The following is a 24675-nucleotide window of genomic DNA, read 5'->3' as shown; positions in this document are numbered from 1 at the left end:
TAAATGAAATAATAAATAATCTCGTTAATCATATGCTAATGGGATAATTCCATTATTGATTTACACTTCAAAGGTCACATTTTATTGGAATCAAGGCAGATAGAGTGTCCATAAAACTAATGCGTAAAAAAACAACTTAATTCAATGGGAATCAGTACCAGCAATTAATTCGTTATTGCAGGAGTATTTGGCCTTCAATTTTAGATTTGCTTAAATGAATGATTTGTTTGATGAAATCCACGGACTCTCGATCTTCTGTAGCTTGAAGTCATTAGCAGAATAAAGGTCCCAGCAGCTTCTGGTTAGCTTTGCTTATAACATTTTTGTGGGTTGTATGGTTAGGATATTTCTATATTTTTCTTTTTCGGATTGTCAAATACATAATACATAATCAAGTTAAAAGGAGTTGACTTAAATCCAAAAATTAACTATAAGCATAAAAATATAAATACATTTTTCGAATATCTGTTTTATAACAGTTTAATATTAAACCTAATGCTTTTAAATTTAAACATTTTAAACATTTTATAAACAATTTTATAACTTCGATAGTAAGAATTGTTTTTAAATTAATTTAAATTGTTTGTTAATCGTTTCAAAAACTATATGACAGTTCAAAAATGTTCCTATCTTCATCAGAATATTTTAGCTTGGTTTATTAAAATTTGGTACTATTTCAGATCAACATACTAGTAAACGTTCAACCAAGTGGAACCTTTATTAAAATTATTATTCAGTTCAACTGCAAAATCGGTTGATCATTTTTGCCAAAGGGTTGCAACTGTTTACACTCTGTAGTGCAGCTCATATGCGCTCAAAACATATTTCTCGCCACATGTTGCACAAATAAATAAAGTTATCTCACTCTGCCTCTCACCACCTCTCCCCCTTTCGCTCTGCCGGTATTGTTTGTGTGGCCCCCTTCATTGCTGCTTCAATCTGAAGTCATTGCAAACAAACTCGGTAAATTGTTTAAATGACTTCTGCACGAGTCAATAGTTGGTATGATTTAGTACACTTGCTATAGTGGCTCTCCAAGCGCCAATGCCAATTCTCCCCTCCTCCTCCTCCCCCCTTATCCTCTCATATCGTCCGACTGTTCAGCAACACCCCTCGCAACTACTAATTCACCTCATCCCTTTGCACAAACAATTCTAAACTCGCTCGTAACTAAAAACTAGATAAAATATGAATATGAACATACATTGCATGTATATTTGCATACATTTCTGTGTGTGTGTGTGTATATGTATATGTGTGTGTGTGTCCTATATATGTATTAATAGCCCAGTTCAGTACAACAACAACATCGAAATGTACAAAAATGAGCGGCAACAGCAAGAAATTGTCGCAATGCAGTTGCAGTTTCGAGTTTCGGTACAAAGTTGCACTTTGTGTTTGAGTTTGAGTTTTCATAGTTGAAAGTTAGTTTTCCCGCTGTCAACTGTAAATATATATATGGTTATACATATTTATATACATATACATATACATGTGTGTGTGTGTGTTTAGCTTTAACTTTTTTGTTTGCTGGTTGTGCATGAAGGAAATTGAAAGTGAACTGAACACTGATGCAGCTGTTGGGAAAATTATTTATGAATTGTGCGCACGTTGCGACAAAAAGTTCAAAAGCCATTTAATATGATTATGCGAATGTTCGACCTGACTCTCTCACACTCGAACACACACACACGCGCACTCGAATAAATATGTATATATGGTATTGAATGCATAGCGTTTTTAATTTAATTAAAAATACGGCAAGAGCGAGAAAAAACTTTTGCACACAAGTGCCAATCAGGGCCCAAAAGGCAGCTACATTTAACGGCATTTAATTACAAACTCTGAACGCACTTGAAGCGCTGCTCAATTACGCACTGGGAATTGCACAAAAAAAGGGCACCACAACAACAAGTGCAGTTAAATTAATTAAGGAATTAACATCTGTGCAAATAACGTTAAACAGCAACACCAACAACATCAACATCAAAAGAAAACCTTGCATTCAAACTCTTCGCAAGTTGAAAAAGTTGTTGCATTTAATGGAAATTAACAAGCGTGTTGAAGATGTACAGGAGTGGGTGTGGCGGGTGATACGAAATGAAAAGTTAAACATCTGTCATTGAATGCAAATTCCATTTAATTATATATCAATATTATTAATAATTAAAAACTGCGCTACTCTGTCGCCACTCGTATTTATTGTATTACACATGACATTATTTAATTAAAACTATAACAAAGACAATATAGGGCGCACATCATGTGGAATGTGTTGCCTTGATTTCGCTCTAATTATCACTTTATCACATCAATATCTGATGATATAATTACTGGACTAAAAATTAAACGTATTTACTGATTTCTAGTAAAATGTTGTCAGAAAACTGACAAACGAAAGTATTTATTTATATCAATAAGAAAACAAATGTATTCTTATCTTTGAAAATCGTTTTAAATACATAATATTTATTTATTTCTGTCATTGTTTTGTTTTTTCATATCTGTAAATTCAATTAAAGTTAATGTTCAGTTAAAGCAGTAGAACAATTTTGCAATAATAAAACCGTTTTCCAATCAACTTTTTATAAACTTTCAACTAATAACAAAAAGTCAATCAATTATTAATTGTTATTATTAATTATTATTTAATTAATTTGCTCAAGGCACTTATATGTGTAAATATCATACTGAACTAATAAAAATGTATAATTCGCTACGATTTAACTCGGTTTTTAGTTTACAATTAGCTTTATAACTAACAAAATAGAGGGCTACAGTTATTACTTTGGACAAACCTAACATAGCTTTTAGTATCTTTCAGATACAGGGTATATAAATGAAAACTTGCCTATTATATATGTACATACAGTTGACATAAATAAAACATAGAATTGCTATTAAATATATTTTTGAATTTCATATTTTGAAACGTAGAATTGCTATTAAATAGATTTTTGAATTTCATATTTTGAAACATAAATTTGATAACAAAATTTAAGTCAGACGTGGCCATAATAAATAATAATAATGCAAAAATCATATTGCTACATATCATAACAATTTTCTTTATATTTAAGAAAAGAAAACAGCAAAACTTCCTACATACAATTTTCCCCTTTCTTCATATTTGCAGACTCAAGGTGGACAACAATGGCGGTGCCTGGTGTCCCAAACATATGGTCTCACGTGGACTGAAAGAGTATCTGCAAATCGATCTGATGCAAGTGCATAAGGTCAGTGCTATACGCACCCAGGGTCGCTTTGGCAAAGGTCAGGGTCAAGAGTATACAGAGTCCTATGTGATGGAGTATTGGCGGCCGGGCTTTGAAAAGTGGTTGCGCTGGAAAAGTATTCAAGGCAAGGAGGTGAGTGTAGCGGTGGTGGCTGAGGAGGTGGAGGAGGAGGAGGAGGAGGATGTTGCGAGAAGGCAGTCATAAACAAACATACATGCCCAAAAGCTTCACACATTAATCACGGCAAGCAGCAAAGATAACAATCGCGATACAATGCCGCCGGCCCAAGCAGATACTACGTTTTCGTTTTTTGTATCTTTTGGAATTGGCGAATTATGAGCGAAAATTGCGTAGGCGTCTTTGCAATGGCCTGGGTCGCCGGAGCGGGCATTCGTGCGTGCCGAGCCCGTCGATTTATTGTGTTTAGGCCATGAAAATCAATTTTAACGCTTTTGTTTTTGTTTTTGTTGCGCGCTCAAATTTCCACCTTTCTGCACCTACACACACACTGAGCGAAAAAAGGTCGTTTGTAATAGCTGATTTACGGCTAAAAGGGCCAAAATGAAGAATAAATGAAGAAAATAATAAGAGCATATGCGGCTGCTTTGGGAATACTTTCAGCTGCTTTCTATAACTAGCACTTGCTCGTTACTTGACTAATTCGCTCACTATTTTAATCTTTTATTACTCATCGCATTTGTCTTGCTTTCTTTTTTTATTACAAAACAAATATATTATAATATCTTAAGCAATTTTAAAAAAATATATACTTTTTGCCATTTACAATACATTTTATCTAATTTATTAAAATATTCTAATTTTCTTTTTTGCTTGCATCATTTATTATTGGGCTTTCCAACAAACACAAATACAGCTATGTACTACTCTTTAAATTTTGAATTCAGTTCACTCTATAGTTTAAGATATTTTCCGTTTTACAAATAAGTTTCTGCAAGTGTTTGAACACTCAATACATTGTTGGCCATTGCTTAACCGTTTTGTTGTCGTTTTTCCATCTTTTTCCCACAGATACTGCCCGGCAACATAAACACCTACAGCGAGGTGGAGAACACATTGCAGCCCAGCATCTTTGCTTCGAAGGTGCGCATATATCCCTATAGCCAGTACGATCGGACCGTTTGTCTGCGCGCCGAGATCGTCGGCTGTGCTTGGGAAGGTAAGTGCGGCTATGAATTATGCTTTTGATTTGCGCCTCTCGCACTTGTTGGCGAAAAGAAACCAAAAAGCGTGAGTTCGCCCTGCGGCGCCAAAACAACACAAAATACATATCTGCAAGCTGCAGAAAATCATCTACCAAGGGTATTGCTTTAGTTAGCCTTTGAATAGGTAACAGTAAATGCAATGAAAAGGGAACGTCGTTTCTTAAATTAAATACTTCAATTGTGTATTTCCATGTGCAAAATACATAAAAGTTATCTACGTCTGCGCCGCAACTGTATACTCTTCGTTTATAATAGAACCTTATTCCTGCATGGTTATGTACCGCGAATTATATGCTCTACTGTTTCCATAATTTCTTGTGCTCCTTTAGCAACCATATTTCATTAGAGCGGATATCAGTTATGATTAAAACGTTCTCTATATGTAACTAGGCTCGCTTATCTTTAGAAATAAATAAGTTTTTAATACAAAAACTATGCTCTACTGTTTTCATAATATCTAATGATTCTTTAGCAACCATATTTCACTAGATCAGATATCAGTTATGATAACAACATTCTCTATATGCAAATTGGCTCTATTATCCTTAGAAATAAAGAAGTTTTTCATATCAAAACTATATTGAAAACAAAGCGTAAGATAACGAAACGATATTCCATCTGAAGTGTGTCCGTTAAAAAAAGCCTCGAATCCATTAGTTTTCACAAAAGCTTTGAAGCTGTAGGAGAAATTGGGATTGAAAAAGGCGTTACGGCCATGGCTATCCATCCTTCTGAGTATTACCAACGTGCACATCAAAACAATACACACCCTTCACAGAAGAGTAAAGAAATTAAACCTGGTTGCTGTGTAATTTGTTAACCAATAAATATTTGAAAACACTCAGAAAATCATTGATTTTGTTAGCAGTTTCAAAAAGTTGTAAATAATAAGAAACTTAAACTTAATAGAGTTCTTACCTTATGGAAAAATGGCAAACAAATATTTCAAAAATTTGCAAAAAAAAAAAAAAAAAAAAAAAAAAAAAAATAATTGCCTAGCCAACAAATGTGCCTATGGCTAATATATTTAATCAGTGATAAATAAACTATGTTGCTTAGAAGTTGCTTTTAAGCTCTCCTCACTGTGCGGTCACAAAATCGAGTGAATGAACCAAATGCTCGCAATTCACGACCGGTTTTGATGACTTTGTTTTGTTTCTGTGTGTTGCTAGCGAATGGCCGCGACCAGAAAGTTAGTTGTTAGTTTTTTTTTGATTGTTTTATTGAATATATAGTTCGTACAGTATATTGTGCAGCCATAATTGCCATACTTAGTGGTAAGCTGGCAATTTGTGTGTGTAAGCAAAGTGGGCAGAGTTATGCGGCTTGCATGTGACCCGCTGCACACGCACCCATTGTAAATCACAGAGAATTTAATTTACAGTTGAGTTTTACGAGTACACGAATGTGCTGGCTGCCTTCTGCCTTCTGCCTTTTGCCAAACATGCAAAGCTGCAACAGTTGCGAGTTGGCCAAATAGTATTAAGCAATTCTCCAAGAATTTATCGCATTTTATGCCACAAAATGTTGCATTTTTATGTAATTTGAACATGACAGACGGCAGTTGATCGTATAACAGGCTTTTTATTAGCTAAGCCGCGACCAAACTTGTGTGTATATATACGAGTAGTAAGTAGCTATGCATGTGCTCTTATATTTCCATATTTCTGTGTGGCCCACTTAAGTTTCTGTAGAGCTATAGTTGGCTATGAAATACGATGCCACAAATCGCATTAAAATGCACTTTTGATATCAGCTGCCTTTCACTAAACTCTATGAATTATGTATTGTATCATTGCAGAGGGCATTATAGCCTATAGCATTCCGAAGGGCGTTCAGCGTGGCATGGAAATCGATCTGTCCGACAAGACCTACGATGGACATGAGGAGGCCGATCGCTTTGTGAATGGACTCGGTCAGCTGGTGGACGGGCAGCGCGGAAAGGACAATTTCCGCACTGATATCAATGGCTTTGGTAAAGGTAAAAGGCTTCGAATTGCTGGCGGCAACCATCAAACGCCATCCATACATAAAATACATGTGTAGTAGTGCTTGTAGCTGTCATAGCAAAACCAGTCCTCAGTCCGCTGCCACCAAATGCAGAACTCGTTACACACACACTATACAAGTTATTGACAGCGCATAAGTGTCTCATTAAATATGACAAAATGTGTGCCGAGCTCTAGTCAGACTGCAGTTGCAAATGCAACTCACAGCTGCACAAGTTCTGACAAGAAATGAGGTAGCGGGAAGCAGAGTAGGAAGTCTATAATAACTTCTCTATTGCAACATAAGTTTGTCAATAAGCAGATATAACATACAATTTTTGTAAAGTTTGCATAGAAATGTCGCAAAATAAAAATAAATAGCAACTTCTGCTAAGTCGAAAACTTTAAACAGATCAACACTTGTTCAAAGCAATTGATATGAAGTTGCTGTTGATATCTTTTAGATTTTTTCTTTCTCGAGTGCAGTAAGTAAAAAACCACAGCATTTTAAAATTTATTCTTTTAGGTAGAATAAAATTGAAAATCTCATTTATATCTGGAATAGAAATAATTGGAGTAAAATGTACTTCTTCATTTTTATGCATTTGAACGTTCAATGCTTTCTACAATCCATCCATATATTGTTTCCGCTTTTCAATTACTCAGCTCAGCTTTAGAAAAATATCTTTCCACGATTTAAAAGCACTTTTTCATCGCCTTTTTTTGCAGCCCATATAAGTCCCTGAGCTGTGGAGTTATTTTTTATTGCACGCTATTTCCAGCACTGCTTTATTTAACGATTGGCTCTCAGATTTTAAACCTTCAACAGTTTGTAGCAATACTTATTAAATATCTAGTTAGGATAAGTCGGTTTGAAGATCATAAAACACGGTTGTTACTATATTTTTCTATGCATTATTACAAAATCTATTAAACAACATAAAAAATCAAGTTAACACAACGTTCATCAAAGAATTAATCACATATTGTAATTTTTATAGTTCTTGACTACCAAGCTCTGAGCATACAGCATTTCTGATCCTAAACATCTAGTAATTAATAATGTCCTATCCAATCCTAATGTCGAATTGAAGCAGGTTTTTAAAAAAAGTATAAAGAATTGTAGTTTTTTTTTGTAAATTTTTCTACCAAACTATGACTATTTCGGATTAATTGATTTGTAAATGTTTAATTTCTATTAGAAAGTATAAAATAGCCACCGCGTTATCAATGATTTTTGTAAGATATAGAAAGTAAAAGATAAAACTCTTAACTTAATCGGTTTACTAGTAACTTTTTACGTAACCGAATATTCACTTTTGAAAATGTTGGACTTCTTCAAAATCGCTGAGTAATTGCAAAGATAATAATAAATATAAAAGTTCCTCTTTAAAAATCATTAAATTGTCTTCTTCACACTTAACATATCAGAACTTTGTTAATTTATAGTGTATATTGAAAAGAACTGCTATTCAAATCAAGGAATGGGGATAGTTTCAAGTTCATTTCCCAAACCACCCATCTGCAATGGATGACAACACCTAGAGGCTTTCAACTTTCACTGAAATGATTATATTTCTGCTTTTCTCTTTCATTAAATTGTCTTCTTCACACTTAACATATCAGAACTTTGTTAATTTATAGTGTATATTGAAAAGAACTGCTATTCAAATCAAGGAATGGGGATAGTTTCAAGTTCATTTCCCAAACCACCCATCTGCAATGGATGACAACACCTAGAGTCTTTCAACTTTCACTGAAATGATTATATTTCTGCTTTTCTCTTTCAGGCTATGAATGGATTGGTTGGCGCAATGACACACCCAGTCTGATGGGTCGACCCGTGGAAATTACATTCGAGTTCGATAGTGTGCGCAACTTTAGTGCAGTCATCATACACACCAACAACATGTTCTTGAAAGATGTGCAGGTACGTTAAATACTCTTATACAAAAACATGATACCTTACAGAGTACTAAGAATTGTTGGATAGTGTTTCGACATTTAAGTGCCGCCAGTTCAATAAATGAATGCAATTACTCATGCGGCTGCGGTAGGAAGTTTTAAAACAGGGAAAAAACATAGCACAGCCAATCAACAAATTATATAAACAAAGCAGCCAGCAGTTTTTGTTTGTAAATCATAAAACAACAACAACAACACTGCCAATACGAGTATCAGCAGCGAACAGAGCTTCGATAACGGGCAGACAAACTGGCGGCGCAGTGAAATGCTAAACAGTTCGCTGAACGACAACAGCTATAGGAATGAAAAAATAAGCATAAAAAAATAAAAACAATAGCAACAGCAACTGCGACCGCAGTAATAAAATAAAAATTGTTGTCGAGAGCAAGAATACCAAAGAAAAAAAACAGAACGCTTTATAAACAAAACAAACACGAAATCGAACCTAAACAAACCGCAATTGATACGCCAACCAAATGGGGCCCCTGACTGACTCAGACTCAGGTGGCACTTGAAATCGCGCTGAAGTATGGCCATTAAAGAGTCAATTTCCTTACTCGTTGCGCTCTTTATCGAAAGTAAACAAGACACACACGAGGTTGTACGAATATGTATGTATGTACTTGTATGTACGTAGTACATGTGTTTAGTATATAATGATTGGGCGCTGTTTTGTTTACCTAAATGCCAGCAATAAAAAATCGCGCCCATTTATATTGCCATATACTCGTGCCTGTTCTATACGCGTATATTGACGTATACTCGTATACTACATATTTTAGACCGATCACTGCTGATAGCAAACAGCCATAATCTGGTAATAGCATAACAGAACATTTTCAAGTCCATTGACCCATATTATGAGGCAATGTGTTCAAGTTTGCTTGACTCTACAGTAGATAGCGGCAGAAGGGTTTAGAGAATATTTGCGATGTGAAGATGATATTTCGTATCTCTAGAATAAAGAACTAGATGTTCAGCCGGTTCGAAAACAGTTCCGATCTACGCCGATCAAATAATTGTTAATTTTTTAAATCAGGTTTAAGATTGTTTTAGGATGTGTTTCTCTTAAAAAGGAATCTGAAAAAAATTGCGTATTCAGAACTGGTTCAAAAGTAAGTCGAAATTTGTTCAAAATTGGTTTTATGTTAATTCATAGCTGGCTTAAAAACTAATCCATATTATCCATTTCGGAATTTGTGGTTCATTGAAACCTTTATATAAGTATGTAGTTAGACTAGAAAGTATTTCGAAAATGTAAAAAATATACAAATTTTATAAATTTCAGAATGTAATTTGAGAAATAATAAATAATATAATTTATACAATTATATATAATATCAAAAACTCTACAAATTTTATAAAGTACTGTAAGAATTTTAAGAATTAAACAAAAATATCTAGTAATATTGGGATAGGAGAAATTATTACTTTACTAACTAACTTAAAACAGTATTTAGATGTTTCCATATTTAACAATATTTACTGGGCTTTATGATTGATGGTGAGCTTTATACCCTCTAAATAGGTACTGCAGCTTAAATTTAGATGATGAAGGTATTTCTTTCAATATTGAAGTCATAAGAATTATGTAAATAAACAGATTCTACATTAAAAATCACTAACAAATATACAGAAGTATATTTTTTTAAACAAATTATTAACTTTTATTTAAAATTTACTGTACCTTGTATGTGTTTGCCGTTATAACTCAGGTATTATACCTGCCAACCATAGATGACTGATAAGACTTGAAAATTATTTGTAAAACTAAAAACACACAATTGGTGGCAGTTGGTATGAGCTACTTACAAGCATACGAAATATTTCCAATTGAATGTCTTGGCAACCAAGCTACTTCAGATCAGAGAACTTTAATGCTTTATCAGTTTCCAATGTTGTTCGTTTTTCAACAAACGAAATCTGTCTGTTGTCTGATTCGAGCCGAGCATCGTTGGACAGTTTAATAATTTTCCATGCCGTTCAACATCGCTGATAAGCAGTGGAATTACCTTCGCGTCATATTTGTACGTGCATACTTGTAAGCAGGGAGTGCTGTCTGTATTTTATGTAGAGGCATATATAATGCACACTATCGCAGCCAATATGCTTGTCACATTTGTGTCAAATTAATCAATGCATGTTCTGTTTGGTTTGGTTGATATAAAAATGGGGTCCGCTCGGTACCTCCATATGTATCATAATTAAGTATGGCATATATTTGTTACATTTATCACTACATTTTGGATATCAAAGTGACAAGCCGACCAAGCTAATTCAGTAAATGGAATAGCCTGGGGAGAGAGTATGTGATTTGTACATGATTTAAAGGGTTTGGGTTGAGAAGTATGTCAATAGGGCCGATAACAAGAGTCATGTACAACATGCAACTCCACAGGGATTTGGGTCAACACGAACATCATAAAAAAGGAGTAGGAGAAGTTACTGAAACCAATAGCCCACAAATATTAACAATTGTTATACAAAATTATTGAGATTCATTTTAGTTCTTAAACAAATAACTCATAAACAAGAATTGTAGTGCATTTCTTCCTAGTCATATATTTCTGCAGAAAGTGTAATTGTTTAATAAAAATCTTCCCATAGACTTGATGGCTTTAAAAAAATTAACAAATGTTACTTTTTAACATTGTTACAGACTTTAGAAAAAAATAATGAATTCTTTTTCTGAAATAAGCTTGTAAACACACTTTTAACTAAGTGTTCTAAACATTTTAGGGTGCTTTTAGGGGATATATGGCTATTTTTGCTGCAAAAGGTGGATTAGATCGATTAGCTCTTTTTTTTATTATTTTCCTCTTTTCACTTGTAAAGAGTATTTATTGGCTTTATTCCAGCAGTCTTAAAATCATGTTTAACAGAAACTTTTACAACTTATGCGTTAAGAAAAATATCTTTTTTTTATAGTTTTTTTATAGTTTCTAATGAGAAACAACAATGTACTTATCCACTAATTTTGTTTGTAATTTTTAATAAACTCTATAAAACGTCAATATTTTAATACTTAACAACATAAAGAATATTTTACAAAAATGAAATTGAAAAACTCGTTTAAAATTTGATTGTGATGCTTGTTGTTTAAACGGAAGTCAATCGCGTTCGCACACAAATAATTCAACACAACAAAGCCGCACTAATTGGTGGGACCACACGTAGCAGCCTCACACCCCGCCACCCAAACACAGCAGCAACGAAAACAACAACAACAGCAATATCGAAAATGACTTAATCAGAGCCATAAATCTGGGCAGGCATTTTAAAGAGAACCCATTGCAATGGGCCGACTCGAACTCATTAGGAATGCTAAAGACAAAGTCAAACAAACAGACTGAAGGCAGCTTATCGAAAATCTGACATGTAATGACTTTAGCTTCGTCTCTTCGGTGCTTCAATGTTGGCCAACAGCCAACAGGTGTACGGGCGGTGGAGAAAGGTGCTGTTGAAGCCACACGCGTGTCATAATTAAAACGCAATTAGCATAATTTTAGGCTTATCAATGCATCACAAATGGCATTTCGACTATTTATTTCACGGCCGTAGAAATTGTCGTCCGCATGCAAATCCAAAGCCGAAGAAAGCCTCCTAAGTAACTTCATGACTTATGGCCCTGTTGGACGCGCTGTGGCACTCAGCGTGCAGGCCAGAGCGAATGGTAATGAAAAATCATAAAAATGAGAATTATAGCTGGCGATGACGACGACGACGATGAAGATGCCTGTGTGTTGATGCTCTCTAAATTATGGACCCATAAAACCGATGGTCAAGCCAAGTCAGCGTCAGCGTCAGCGTCCAGTCCAGGTGACTGCCATTCAGACATCCCGAGTAGATGTGGAAATGGAAAACGCAGCATCGTGCCTGGGACTTTTGCGCTGAAATGGCGGCAACAAATCAAAGCTAAGAGAATTTGTGGTAATTGAAATTTTATGTGCCGTTTGGCCGCTGCAAATTGAGGGTATACATTGTGGCTAATTAGCTGAGCACTAAACAGCGAATGAAGCGAAATAAGAAGCAATATTAGAGGCATTGGACAATTGCTTAAACAGCTTTTTACCGTGCAATATCTAGAGTGGAATCAGTCGCTTAAAATGATAAAAAATTAAGGAACATGCGAGAAGTGTTGTTGCAGTTACTGCGCTCAGGCTTTGAAGTTTTCATTATTCCACATATGTGGTTCGTAAATCCAGAAAGGGGTCGGCACAAAAACTAAAGTAAGACAACTGCAATTTGCCTATAAACATCAAAACTAAATACACAATGAACTTACAAGCAATAGCATTTTATTAAAAAGAACATCTTAATGTTTCTATAAAACTACTGCATAAATTTAATCTCTAAATATACAAATTTTGACTAAAATCTACACATTTTATACATTGCTCTACTTGTATATTGTGTCAGGAAGTTTCCTAGTCAACTTCCTGACTTAGAAACTCCAATAAATAAGTAAAATAATAATACTGGCTTGCAGTTAAAACAAGAAAAAGTGTACTAAGTAATAATATAAGCGTATGTGTGGTCATAGTTTAAGCTTCCAGGAATAACTATTTGAAGTAAAACCTACACATTTTCTTGACATCCCTTTTGAGCGACAAGAGACAGCTGAAGCTTTTATTTTTATAGTCACGAAATCAAATTCTTGTCATATATTAATAATTTATTTAATCAAAGGAGCTTATTGTTAATGAATTTGTCATAAAAGATAGTTCATCATTCATTTAAATTAATTGTTGTTCACAATTAAATAGACTTACTCCTACTATGCATCACAGTTTTTAAGAAGGTTAAAAACTAGTTCTTTTTTCATAGCAACTAATAACAATTGCTTTTCGACCGAAAAATAAATTCCTGCACTCTTTTAAAGTTGAAGAAATATGCCTTTTATCACTAACGAACTGTTGAAAAGAAAAATAAAATAAAACAAAATATAGTACGTAAAATGTATAAGCTTAAGTAATTAATAAGTCAATAAAATTAGTTTGTACAACAGAGCTGAATTCATCCCAAAATTGAACTACTGCTGCAGCAAATCATGACACATAAAAAGTCCATTCGCAGCCAGACTCATAGATGGGCAGGTACTTACAGCAAGTCAACAACTCATTAGCCATGCTCAGCTACCGGCAATGGGGAAGGCAACACTTACATTTCCGGCTGGCCCCAAAATCACAAAAACGTTGTGCGTGTCCCGCCCAAAAGTGGTTAACGCTTTTTATTGCGCACAACTTCCGCGCACATACACATGGGATCGGCGCATGGTGCGTAAGAAGTAGCAGCAACAAAAACAACAACAACAAGTACGACTATAGTTGCTACCATAACTGAACTTTGCTCCGCTGTCCAATAGCTGACCAAAAAGTGTCAACAAAAACAAAATCCATTCACAACGAGCGTTGAGACTACAAAAGAATGAAAGAACAAACGCATACGAGTACGAGTAGTGTAAAAAAGAAAATAAATGTGATTACTTTAATTATTATGCCACTCACACGCACACGAACACACTCACACACATAGCCACAGGCAGAACCAGAGACAAAGTAGTGTCAGTCCAGTCATACATACATATGTGTACACCACTTCCACCTTCTACCTTCCACTCACTTGGCACACACGTTTGTACTGTAGGGCTTTTTTATAACGAGAAGTGCCTCTCCAAAACAAGGTTTTATTTCGTAGTAAAAACATGGGTTTTAAGAACCAAAGCCAATAATAAACAATTTCTATTTAATATTCTTACAGAGTGATAAGTATGTGATTATATAACTGAAGTTCCACGTTTTTGCTAGATAAAAATGTATTCTTTAAACGCTTTTGAAAGCTTGGGTGAAGTTCTCTAAAACCCGCTCTTAGATTCAAATCAGCACCGATAATTCTAAAGATGCTATATGACGGCAATGCTCTGCTCATTTCCTCAACTCTGTCGTCTTTATAAAATTTACCTTTTGAAAATAATTAATATATAACTATATCTGAATAAAGTTTTTATATTTAAAGAGTAATTCAAAGCTTAAGAAATCGTACTTCAATTTATCAACGCTATCGTCTTTACTTTTTAAAAATAATTAATACATAACAATATCTGAATAAAGTTTTTAAATTTAAAGAGTAATTCAAAGCTTAAGAAATCGTACTTCAATTTATCAACGCTATCGTACTTTTTGAAAATAATTAATATATAACTATATCTGAATAAAGTTTTTAAAATTAAAGAATAATTCAAAGCTTAAGAAATCGTACTCCAATTTATAATATAACATAACAATATCTGAGTAAAGTTTTTAAAATTAAAGAGTAATTCAAAGCTTAAGAAATCGTACTTCAATTTATCAACGCTATCGTCTTTATAAAATGTACTTTTTAAAAATAATTAATACATAACAGTATCTGAATAAAGTTTTTAAAATTAAAGAGTAATTCAAAGCTTAAGAAATCGTACTTCAATTTATAATATAACATAACAATATCTGAGTAAAGTTTTTAAAATTAAAGAGTAATTCAAAGCTTAAGAAATCGTACTTCAATTTATCGAGCTCATAAATACTATTATATTAAGAAGAATAATCCTTTTTAAATAAATATAGAAGAATATATATAAGATTTAAGAAATATTTAAAATTTCTTTTGGAATTGTCTCTAAAAACTACAATTTGTACAGAAAGATAAATTCTTGCTTAATACAACTATATAAAAGCCGTATTCCAATTCTTACTGCCTTTCGTCAAAATAACCATAAAGAACGTTTTGAATGTGGTTGTGTGTGGCTTTGCAGTTCAATCTAAAAGCTATACATACATTTAATTTAAGAACGATTTAAAATTTCTTTAGAAATGTCTCTAAAAACTACAATTTGTACAGAAAGAAAAATTCTTGTTTAATACAACTATATAAAAATCGTATTCTTCAATCACATAATATTCTACATAGTAGCACAGATTTTTAAAGAACTTCGCGTTGCATTCATTCTAGAGAAGTTTGCCTGTAGCAGCATTTATCTCTCAGCTACTCACACCTCCCACTCCCCTCCGTATTGTTGCAGGTGTTCGTACACGCAAAAGTTTTCTTCAGCATTGGCGGACGTCAGTTTGCCGGCGAACCGGTGCAGTTCTCCTACATGCCCGACACCGTGCTGGATCATGCACGCGACGTGACAATCAAATTACATCATCGCTTGGGGCGTTATCTGCAGTTGCATTTATACTTCGCCGCCCGCTGGATGATGCTCAGCGAGATTACATTTATATCAGGTGAGTGCCTCGAGGGAGATGGGTGTTGGATGATGGGGTGATGGGATGATGGGGCCGGTTGCCACGTCGGTGCCAAAAGTGTTACAGCAAAATTATTTTATTAAAAATGTAACGGGCAACAAAAAAAAAAGTAAAAAAACGAGGGTTAACTCGGCTGCAGTTCCGCATGGCGCCCGCTTACCATTTGGTAAGTCAACAGTTCGCTGGCGGCATCACAAAGTGTTCCAATCTAGGTGCTGGTGCTCCATTATGTGAATGGGGCGTGGATTTGCCAGCTGTTGTTTTTTGTTTAAATTAATTTTATATTCAGGTTATATTTTGCTTTAAAGTGCAAGTCCAGAAACGACAGTTTACAAACTATTTTGCGAAAAGCATTGCAGCAGAGTACTCGTAACTTTTAATTGAATGACAAATATCTCTGAACTAAGAACTTCATAGTCAACCAAATTAAGTTACTCTTTTTTATAAAATGCATTTGATCAGACTTATAACGATTTACTACACAGAGGTAAGCAGCGGTTTTAATTTACTTAGCCATCTATTTAGTTCCAACAAATAAAGTTTCATGATTAAAATGCTTTTATTGGCGGAATATTGGGTAGCTGGACGCCAAATCATTGAGAGAAGCTGCAGTTCAAACAAACTTCTCTTCCTTTGCCTGCTGAAACTGTTTAAAACTTTTAGATAACCATGTTGGAAGTGTACAGGAATTATACAGAGGAAACAAATTAAAACAAACTACAGTTATAATATTATTGATATTTAAAAGCATTTGCGATGAGGCATAATTAATTATCTCACTCATTTATTAATCAATCATACATCCTCTATGAGAAAGTCTTCTTACAGCTTCTTACTGCCTTTCCTAGATATTACCATAAACAAGGAATTATGTGTGGTTTGCTTCTGAAAATCAGTCTACAAATTATCTTTTAACTTTCAAAACAAGTCACATTTTAAGAAATAAGTATGCTTTGTCAAGACAATTCTTAGTTCATTCATTAATTCTTAGGCGATTTTTTCATCCATTCTTAGACCAATTAATCTAATACGATTTAGAAAAACCTTTCTAGCTAAAGATTTATTAAGTAATTTGACCTTAAAAACAAAAATTTCGTTCAAAATCTTTTGAAAGCATAAATAATAGGTCAGCCTGTGTATAGTCAGTCAGTTATAAAGTAATTTTGATGATATTCTTAAAGATGATTAATCCTTCCATCACAAACACACTCGAACATCTATGCATATGACCTGTGTCGGCAACACTATCTTCATCAGATATAAAAGTATTTCATTCCAGTAATATAGAATGGATATCTTTCATTTTGTTGCTTCCATAAACTTAAATATATGTCTGCACTGTTTATCTTTCATTTGCTGTCCAAGACTCTTAAATCTTTGGGCCTGCCGCGGCATCGAGACTTTGTGAAGGTGCATGGAAGGTGTGCGGGCAAACAGTAACCATAATTTACCGGCAACTCACAACTCCACACACATAGCGGCAGCAACAAGCACTTCAAACATAAACTGCAGCAGCAACTACAAATGCAACAACTCTGAGCAATTGAAAATTCCTCTGACACTAAAAATTCGTTGCGCATTTCATTAAAACGAAGCAAACGACTCGAGAGCTCGAACGAGTCGACTGTGTCGATGTCGATGGTGCAAAATATATTACACCAACATATATGTACATACTTTGTACATATGTGTAAATAGATGTACGTCACTGTGAACTCATTTTATACCTGAGAACAGATCACACTGGCTTCTTACATTGTGCATATACTATAACTCTAGCCTGATTTCAATACTTCGTCGAGCTATTTAAACTTTTATTTTAAGTTTTTGCATTAACAATATTTGCAATTGCTCTTTCAGAGTCCGCTTTCTGAAGAGCTATGAATATTTATTTCCAAGCTAATTATCAGCTGAAGCTGAAGCTGCGGCTAAATTAAAGCAGTTTTTATATTATTATTGTTATAATTATTTATTATATCCAATATCCAATTCTAAACACAATTCAAAAGATAAACGAAGTATAGTAGAGAGAACTTAAATCACATTTTATAATACTAGTTTTGTATGAATTTAAAGCCATTGTGACTAAACCAAAAGCACATCCTTAATTAAAAAGAATAGCTAGTAGCTATATCTGGCTTTTATTATAATGAATACGCTACCATTAGAGATATCACAGCTGTGCCTCGCTAAGATAATTCAAAATAGGAGCGTCTGGAAGTAGTAGAATAAAAAGTAAAGTAAATAATGGAGCACAATGAAGACCCTTACTACTCGATTTGTGGCAAAAATATGCCTCACATAAGACGAACGAAAGACAGAATAAAAGCTGTGGGTAATCTCAACGTAATAATTGTGGAAAAAAGCGGAAAATAAGTGCGAATAAAGCCTCTGGAACCGCACTAGATTGAATCGAATTCGATTACAGAGTTAAGATTGCAAAACAACCGTAAAGATGCTGTCTTTAGCTGCATTTAATCCAGCACTGTTCTCACATTGCTCGATGAAAATGTGGGCTAGTGTGAACAAGATATAGTGGCGGCATGGGATCAGGTTGAGGCGCACGAGTCTGCTTTGTTTTTCTTCCGTGTGCAATTGTGCATGGAGCGATACAAAGAAACGAGGGCAGCGCTGGCGCGGAGCAGGCAAGTTGCCATTGTAACAAGCATGGGAAACGGAAAGCACACACATGCATACATATCGCATACTCAGAGACACACACACATGCAGTACCCCTGGCATATGCTACACGAGCACACAAGCACAAGGATATTGTGAAAATTAAATGAGTTGCATTACTTTTGTGCATTTGAAATTTGCAACTCAATGAGCATTCAACGCACCCAGTCGACTCGACTCGACTCGCCTCGATTCAAGGCGAGTACAAGAGTCGAGTAGAGTCGACTCGAGTACGAGTCCTAGCAGAGCAGCAGCATCATACCGCGTTCCTGTTCCATTGCTTCCTCCTCCTCGTCCTCCTCCTCCTCCTGCCCTTTCCTCTTTGCACGTTGCATAATAAACCAGCTGCTGTGTTTTTTTTTTCTCTCTCTTACTTTTGTGCCTTTTGCTTTTTTGCCGTTGGCTCTGCGTTGTGTCTTAGCCCACGTCATTGCTTACAGTTTCCACCCCAGCGTTACTTTTCTCCTCCACCTCCACCTCCACCTCCCCTTGCTCATCCCATTCCATGCATTTTAAGCTCGACAAGTACTTTGCTTTATAAATCAATAACATTGCAATATATTTTTGCATACCACCTCCTGGGTACTTGCTGTTGTTGCGCTATCCTTGTTGTTATCCTTGTTTGTACGCTTTGATTTTGATGCAGTCGCTCATTTATTCATTCATTCATTCTTTGAGCCAACCGTTTCATTGAAATTCATTTCAATAACTGCTCTGCACTCCATTTTGCCTTAAATCCTTCTGCAATTTCGCTCGCTTAATCCTTTCTAATTGAAAATCGTTTTGTGTGAGTGCAAGTCTGCAACTCTGTCTATCTTAAAGTGTGCATGTGTGTGTGTGTCAAAATCTGGGTGAACAGACATGCTGGGCGCCTCGTAGCCCTGGCAACACAAATCGCATCCATATCCGTGCATTCGATTTGAGGCACCGCTTCGCATCGCTTGGCCTTGAGCAATGAACAATTTGTTACATTGTGCGTCATTGCGCATTTCGAATTCGGCCGCAATTTGCCTAATGGCTGAGTTCAAGTACATTTGAGACATGAAATTTGGCGGCAATAAGGATTAAATGAAGCCCATACCCAAACGGTTATAGCTCAGAAGGTGATGAAATGGATAAATAATTTCGAGTGCATTTACTTCATAAAATACTTTCGAGTCTGACGAACATACGCTTATGTTTTTCATGGCGTTTGAATATATAGTATATATTGAATTAAAATACGTAATCCTACGTTTGTCCAAAAGAAAATACTGATATTTTTGGAATGCTTAAAATAATCGGCTTAATGAAAATTTATTACTAGTATTTGTCATTAAACTTCACTTCCTTCGGGTAAGCAAATTGTATGCCATAACTTGAAAAGATAAGAATATTTTACGCTAAAATAGTTTAGCTAATGTCGAGCGGCGTTTCTAACTTCAAATTACTCGCATATTTAAAATCTATTCAACAATGTACTTTTAAAGCCAATAGAGGCTCCTGAAATGAAACTCATAAGTTACCTCAAATAATTACCCCTAATTCTGCAATTTCTTTAAACATATTCCAAAATATTCGCATATTCGCATTAACGACTTCATAAATGCCTAATGAACTAATAATTCATGCAGATGTGTGAACAGTTTCTTATATTATTCTTTCCAAATAACAGTTTGGAATAAAAACATGTTATTTAGATCGTCTGCTTTCTCATACTTTTCTTGCAATCTTAAATGAGCATTAAGAAAATCGACAGAACACAAACTTTCGCGTACCCGCGTCAAGTGCCCATTAACATATTGTCGAGTCAAGAGAAATTCGCATATTTTCGACTTTATTTTGTCAACATGTGACACTCACTGCCCATTGCTCTGGCCCCTGGCTCCCCGAATGCTTATCCTCCTACGCGTCGTAACATGGCATTTTAAATGCCCGAAATGGCGTCACAACAAATTCAAGGGCCAACTTGTGCCCCACCACATCCACACACAATGATAAACGCTAAACTAGAAACTGAACGAATTGCGAATTCCGCCATCGCTATTTGCATAGCAAATTCAAACACACAGAAGTAAACAAAAAACTTTTGCTACCGAAAAGTTGCGAAAGAAAATAGGCGCGCAAGGCACGCAGCAACAGTGAAAAACAAGTTCAAAATCAATGCCAAGAGCGGTTAAAATTTGCATTCCTCAACAGTTCTTTTTTTTAAATTTATACAAATGCCGGGCTTTTGTTTTCAAATATCGAACCAGCTAGCTGCTCCCTGGCTATCTCTGTTGTTGGGGTTCAGCAAACGCCCCATGGCGGAAATGCATTTCGAAAATGTTGAAAATGTTGAAGGGGCCGAAGCATCAAACAAACAAAGTCAACAGCCCTCCCGACCGTCGGAGTCCGTCGGGTAAACAGCCGAAGGGCGCTACAGTGGTAGAAGGGCAGAGTTTTTTCATGTTGTTGTTGTTATTGACGACTGTCTGAGCTTTAGATATTTTTCATTTTTGCTATTTTTTGCTCGTCTAGAGTTGCCAAAATCAACAAGCAAGGCGGCACGCTCCAACGCCTTAAAGTGCTGCAGCATTTTTATGGGCGACACCTAAAAGTCTGCAGCACTAATTGGCACTCAAAGAAGCATTCTTCTCGTCAGTCAGTCAGCCAGACAGGCAGTCAGTCAGCTTGATGACACATGGTACGCTCATTTATCATAATAATCGCTCCCTCTAATTACACCGCGACGTAATGGCGAAGGACCGCAGCTGAGCCAAAGCTGCCACCAAGCTGGAGAGAGTAAGTACAAACCATTAGCACAGGATGTTTATCAAGGCAGCAGGCAGTTGTCACACGCCCCCAACAGCTCACCTGTCCTGACTGTCCTGACTGCCCTGACTCTCTGACAGTTGAGGCGCCCTATCCCGACTGCATTTTGTAGCCCACTTAGTTGCAAATGAGCGCATTTCTGGGTTGCTGCACTTTTTTTTCGGTCTGAATGATTTTCTAACCCACTTTCTTCATACTTATTCTTGCAGTGCCTGTGGTGGGCAATTTTACGGATGAGGAGCTGCTCAATGTGCCGCCCAACGGTGTGCCGGACACATCGGAGTACCCGCTGCAGCGCGATGAGGTGGGACGTGCGGTCAGCAGCGGAGGCGAGCGTAGCCAGCATACCACTCAAGGTAAGTGGCCAGATTCTCTCAAAATTAGAAAATAAAGTAGCTATAAAAAGACGTTGAATAAAAAAATCAATTTTCAATAAATTTATGGCCCCACATTGGGCGCCACATAATAATGACTAGAGCAGCTATAAAAAGACGTTGAATAAAAAGTCAATTTTCAATAAATGCCCCACATTCGGGGGAGTATTGTAATATAAATAAAAAAGCAAAAAATGCCGACAATAACCTCATAAGCTCAGAAAATGTAATACTATATCTACATTTTGGGAGAAGAACCCCCACACTGAACGCCACTAATAGCAGTGAACGAATAAATAGTTTTATTTTATAAAACTGCCTCATTATTATCTCGTTCTTAACACAACAATTGAAGTTGTAAACAATAGAGCCGCAGTTGGGAGTCGGACAATATAGACGTATCTATTATTATGCAAAAAAATATATATGTATATATTCTCGTTATATTTTCGCTACATTTTTTTTTACGCCAAGTAAGCGTAAAAATTGTTAGCTGTTGCAACAACAAAATGGCAAGAAAATGTGCAAAACTTTTTCATAAAATATTCAGCAAAACAACTCGCGTTCGTATTTTTCATTATGAATGTTTTACTTTTTTTTTATTTTTTTTTTGGTTATAACCCTACTTGGTTGCCCTTGCCAGACAGATATTTTGTTGTTGCGTCAGCTTGCCACAAAATTTAATAGCCTCTGTTGCTATTTCAATGCAAATTCTTGCTCACACTTTTTTTTGTCTGCTTCTTCTTCTTCTTCTGTGCTTCCGCAGTTATCTCGCCAAAACCCATTGACCATCAAGAACCGGAAACAAGTTTCGTTGGCGTCATAATCACCGTTCTTGCAACGATTATTTTACTGCTTGTCGCTGCCATACTTTTAATAATTGCGCGCAATAAACGCGGACGGGGACGTGGCAACGTTTTGGATGCTTTCCAGCACAATTTCAATCCGGACACTCTTGGCGGCGTTGAAAAGCGACTGAATGGCAATGTCGGCTTAAAGGTAAGTTCAATACGAGCTCATGAATGAAGCGCGAAGTAGCGGTTAAGACCTTAACGAGCAGAGATAGAATTGGGTCCCAGAGTCAGTGTATTCATTAACATTCTACTATATACAAAACTTTGTTGGATAGAAATGGCTTGTGGGTCTTCAACGGCATTCAAAAAAGTTCCCGAACCTAAAGAAGTTAACCGTCAATGGGCAAATTTCATAAGCTGAGCTGAGTACTCAGCTGTGGGCTGGTCAGCACCCAAAATGCATGTCAAACATGCTGCACTAAAAGTGCAAACACCCCAGGTCACACGAATCTAGCCCGCTCCCCCCGACGAAAGAAAGGAAAGCAACAAACAAAAAAAATGTGAACGCACAAAGGGTTAACGCATAAAAATGCTGGCAACCTGGCAACGTCCGATCCGAAGCGTTCGTCCATATGCAGAAATCATGATTAAAAACTGCAAACGCAATGTGTTGAATGTGCTGGATGCTGGCTCTGGATCCTGGATGAACATTGTCGGCCGGCATTTGCTTAGGGCCAACATTTTTGGCCGAATAGCGCAGTTTTTGCCGGAGCCGGCTGCAAGCTGAGCAAAAAAAAAAAAAAAACACACACACGAACGAACTAGGCAAATTTTTTACTACAACATGCTGCACAATACATTTCATTTTTTTCTTCCTCTTTTTTTTTTTTTGTTTCTTGCAAACACTGATGTCTCACCCCCTTTTCCAGGTGGTCACAACAATGGATGACAATGAGTCGTCCATTGACAAGAACAGTCTCTATCATGAGCCCTACAATGTGAACATGTACACGAGCGCGGCCAGCGGTTGCTCCATGAATGACCTGCAGCGTCAGCATGTAACGCCGGACTACACAGGTGAGTGAGTGCCGGGAATGGGGATGCGGGATGCGGGCAGTGGGCTGTGGGGTTAACGCGTGGCATAGCTGACAATGATGTGTTGTAGTATAGTAAAGCAGCTTTAACAGTGGTTGCGAGTTGAACTCACAGCCGAACAATTTATTTGTATACCAGGATTCCTTTTTCAATGTTTCGTGTGCATTGCTCTGATAAGGCTTTAGAAAATGCCACAATTAGCACCCAGAAGGTACAGCTATCATTATCATTTCATTATCATCAACCTTCTGTTAAATGGTTGCGATCCCCGACATTTGAAATTGACTTATAAAATTTGTAGTTTCCTTTTTTGCAGTGAGTGGAACTTTTTACAAAAGACATGCAGCAGAACTTTGTAGAAAAATATTATTAATTTATTATAACTGATAAATAAAGCTATCAAATATTTGTAGTAAAATATTATTATTATAACTGAAGAACAAAGCCATTTGATGTAAATTTGTTCGTAAAAATAATAATTTAATTTAAAATAATAATAATAATTCAAATTAAAAATGAACTAAACCTAAGCTTTAATGACTTGGTCTTAAGTTTAAACTTAAGAAAAGAAAGAAAAAGAGAGAAACTAAAGAAACTTCAGGAGCATTTTCAAACACTCTTTAGAGACACTAAAAAGAAAGGTAGATAGATCACCAGTTAGCTTCTACCTATAACTGATAAAATGCCTTTTTGGGTTAGCTTTGTCTTTCAAAAACTCTTGTCGATTTAGTTGCAGAACCTGCTGGAGAATATTTATTAAATAAAAGGAGAGTTTTTAAGAGCTTTGTCACACCTTAGTTGGGCCACTGTGCGATGATATCGGCATGGGGTGCAGGGCCATAAAGTTCGCTCACAGCATGGCACTTGTCTGGTGTCGCTGCTGATGAGTTTGATGTTTTGTGTCTGTGACAGGACATGCAAATGTTTCTGCAGAGCGTTTGGGTAAAAAAACGAAAAAAGAACGAGGAATGCTTAATTTAGCGCGCAACATGATGCAAAGTTGAGTTGAGCTGGTCACCGACGCTGTAGGTGCCAGGCTTTGCGAAAGTACAGTAGAAAGAACGCGCATCGTTCCCACCGCAGGACATAATTTTGAATTGCAGCTGCCGGCTATCTTCCACCTTTTTTTTTTGTTTCCCTGTTCCTACACACATCATGCTTTATGACAGTTACCACGTAACATGTGCACAGGGTTTAATTGCCACACACATGCCTGCACACTGAGGTTAGAAGTTGTATTCG

General features: G+C 36.0%; 1 protein-coding gene across 1 annotated transcript in view; it reads left to right on the top strand.

Moving 5' to 3' along the window:
* Window positions 1–24675, top strand: part of LOC115626555 (discoidin domain-containing receptor 2) — a 137524-nt gene that overhangs the window by 37147 nt on the left and 75702 nt on the right. The window contains exons 4-11 of the mRNA XM_030521933.1: window positions 3137–3368; window positions 4266–4413; window positions 6261–6440; window positions 8238–8377; window positions 15470–15677; window positions 21380–21526; window positions 22311–22543; window positions 23268–23415. Of these exons, the coding sequence (XP_030377793.1) occupies window positions 3137–3368; window positions 4266–4413; window positions 6261–6440; window positions 8238–8377; window positions 15470–15677; window positions 21380–21526; window positions 22311–22543; window positions 23268–23415 (1436 nt within the window). The remainder of the gene's footprint in view (window positions 1–3136; window positions 3369–4265; window positions 4414–6260; window positions 6441–8237; window positions 8378–15469; window positions 15678–21379; window positions 21527–22310; window positions 22544–23267; window positions 23416–24675) is intronic.

The sequence above is a fragment of the Scaptodrosophila lebanonensis genome, unplaced genomic scaffold (assembly GCF_003285725.1).
Source record: "Scaptodrosophila lebanonensis strain 11010-0011.00,11010-0021.00 unplaced genomic scaffold, SlebRS2 tig00000085-arrow-pilon, whole genome shotgun sequence".
In the NCBI taxonomy this organism is placed as follows: domain Eukaryota; kingdom Metazoa; phylum Arthropoda; class Insecta; order Diptera; family Drosophilidae; genus Scaptodrosophila; species Scaptodrosophila lebanonensis.
Note: the sequence above shows the minus strand (reverse complement) of the source record. Positions and strands in the feature narration are given on the sequence as shown.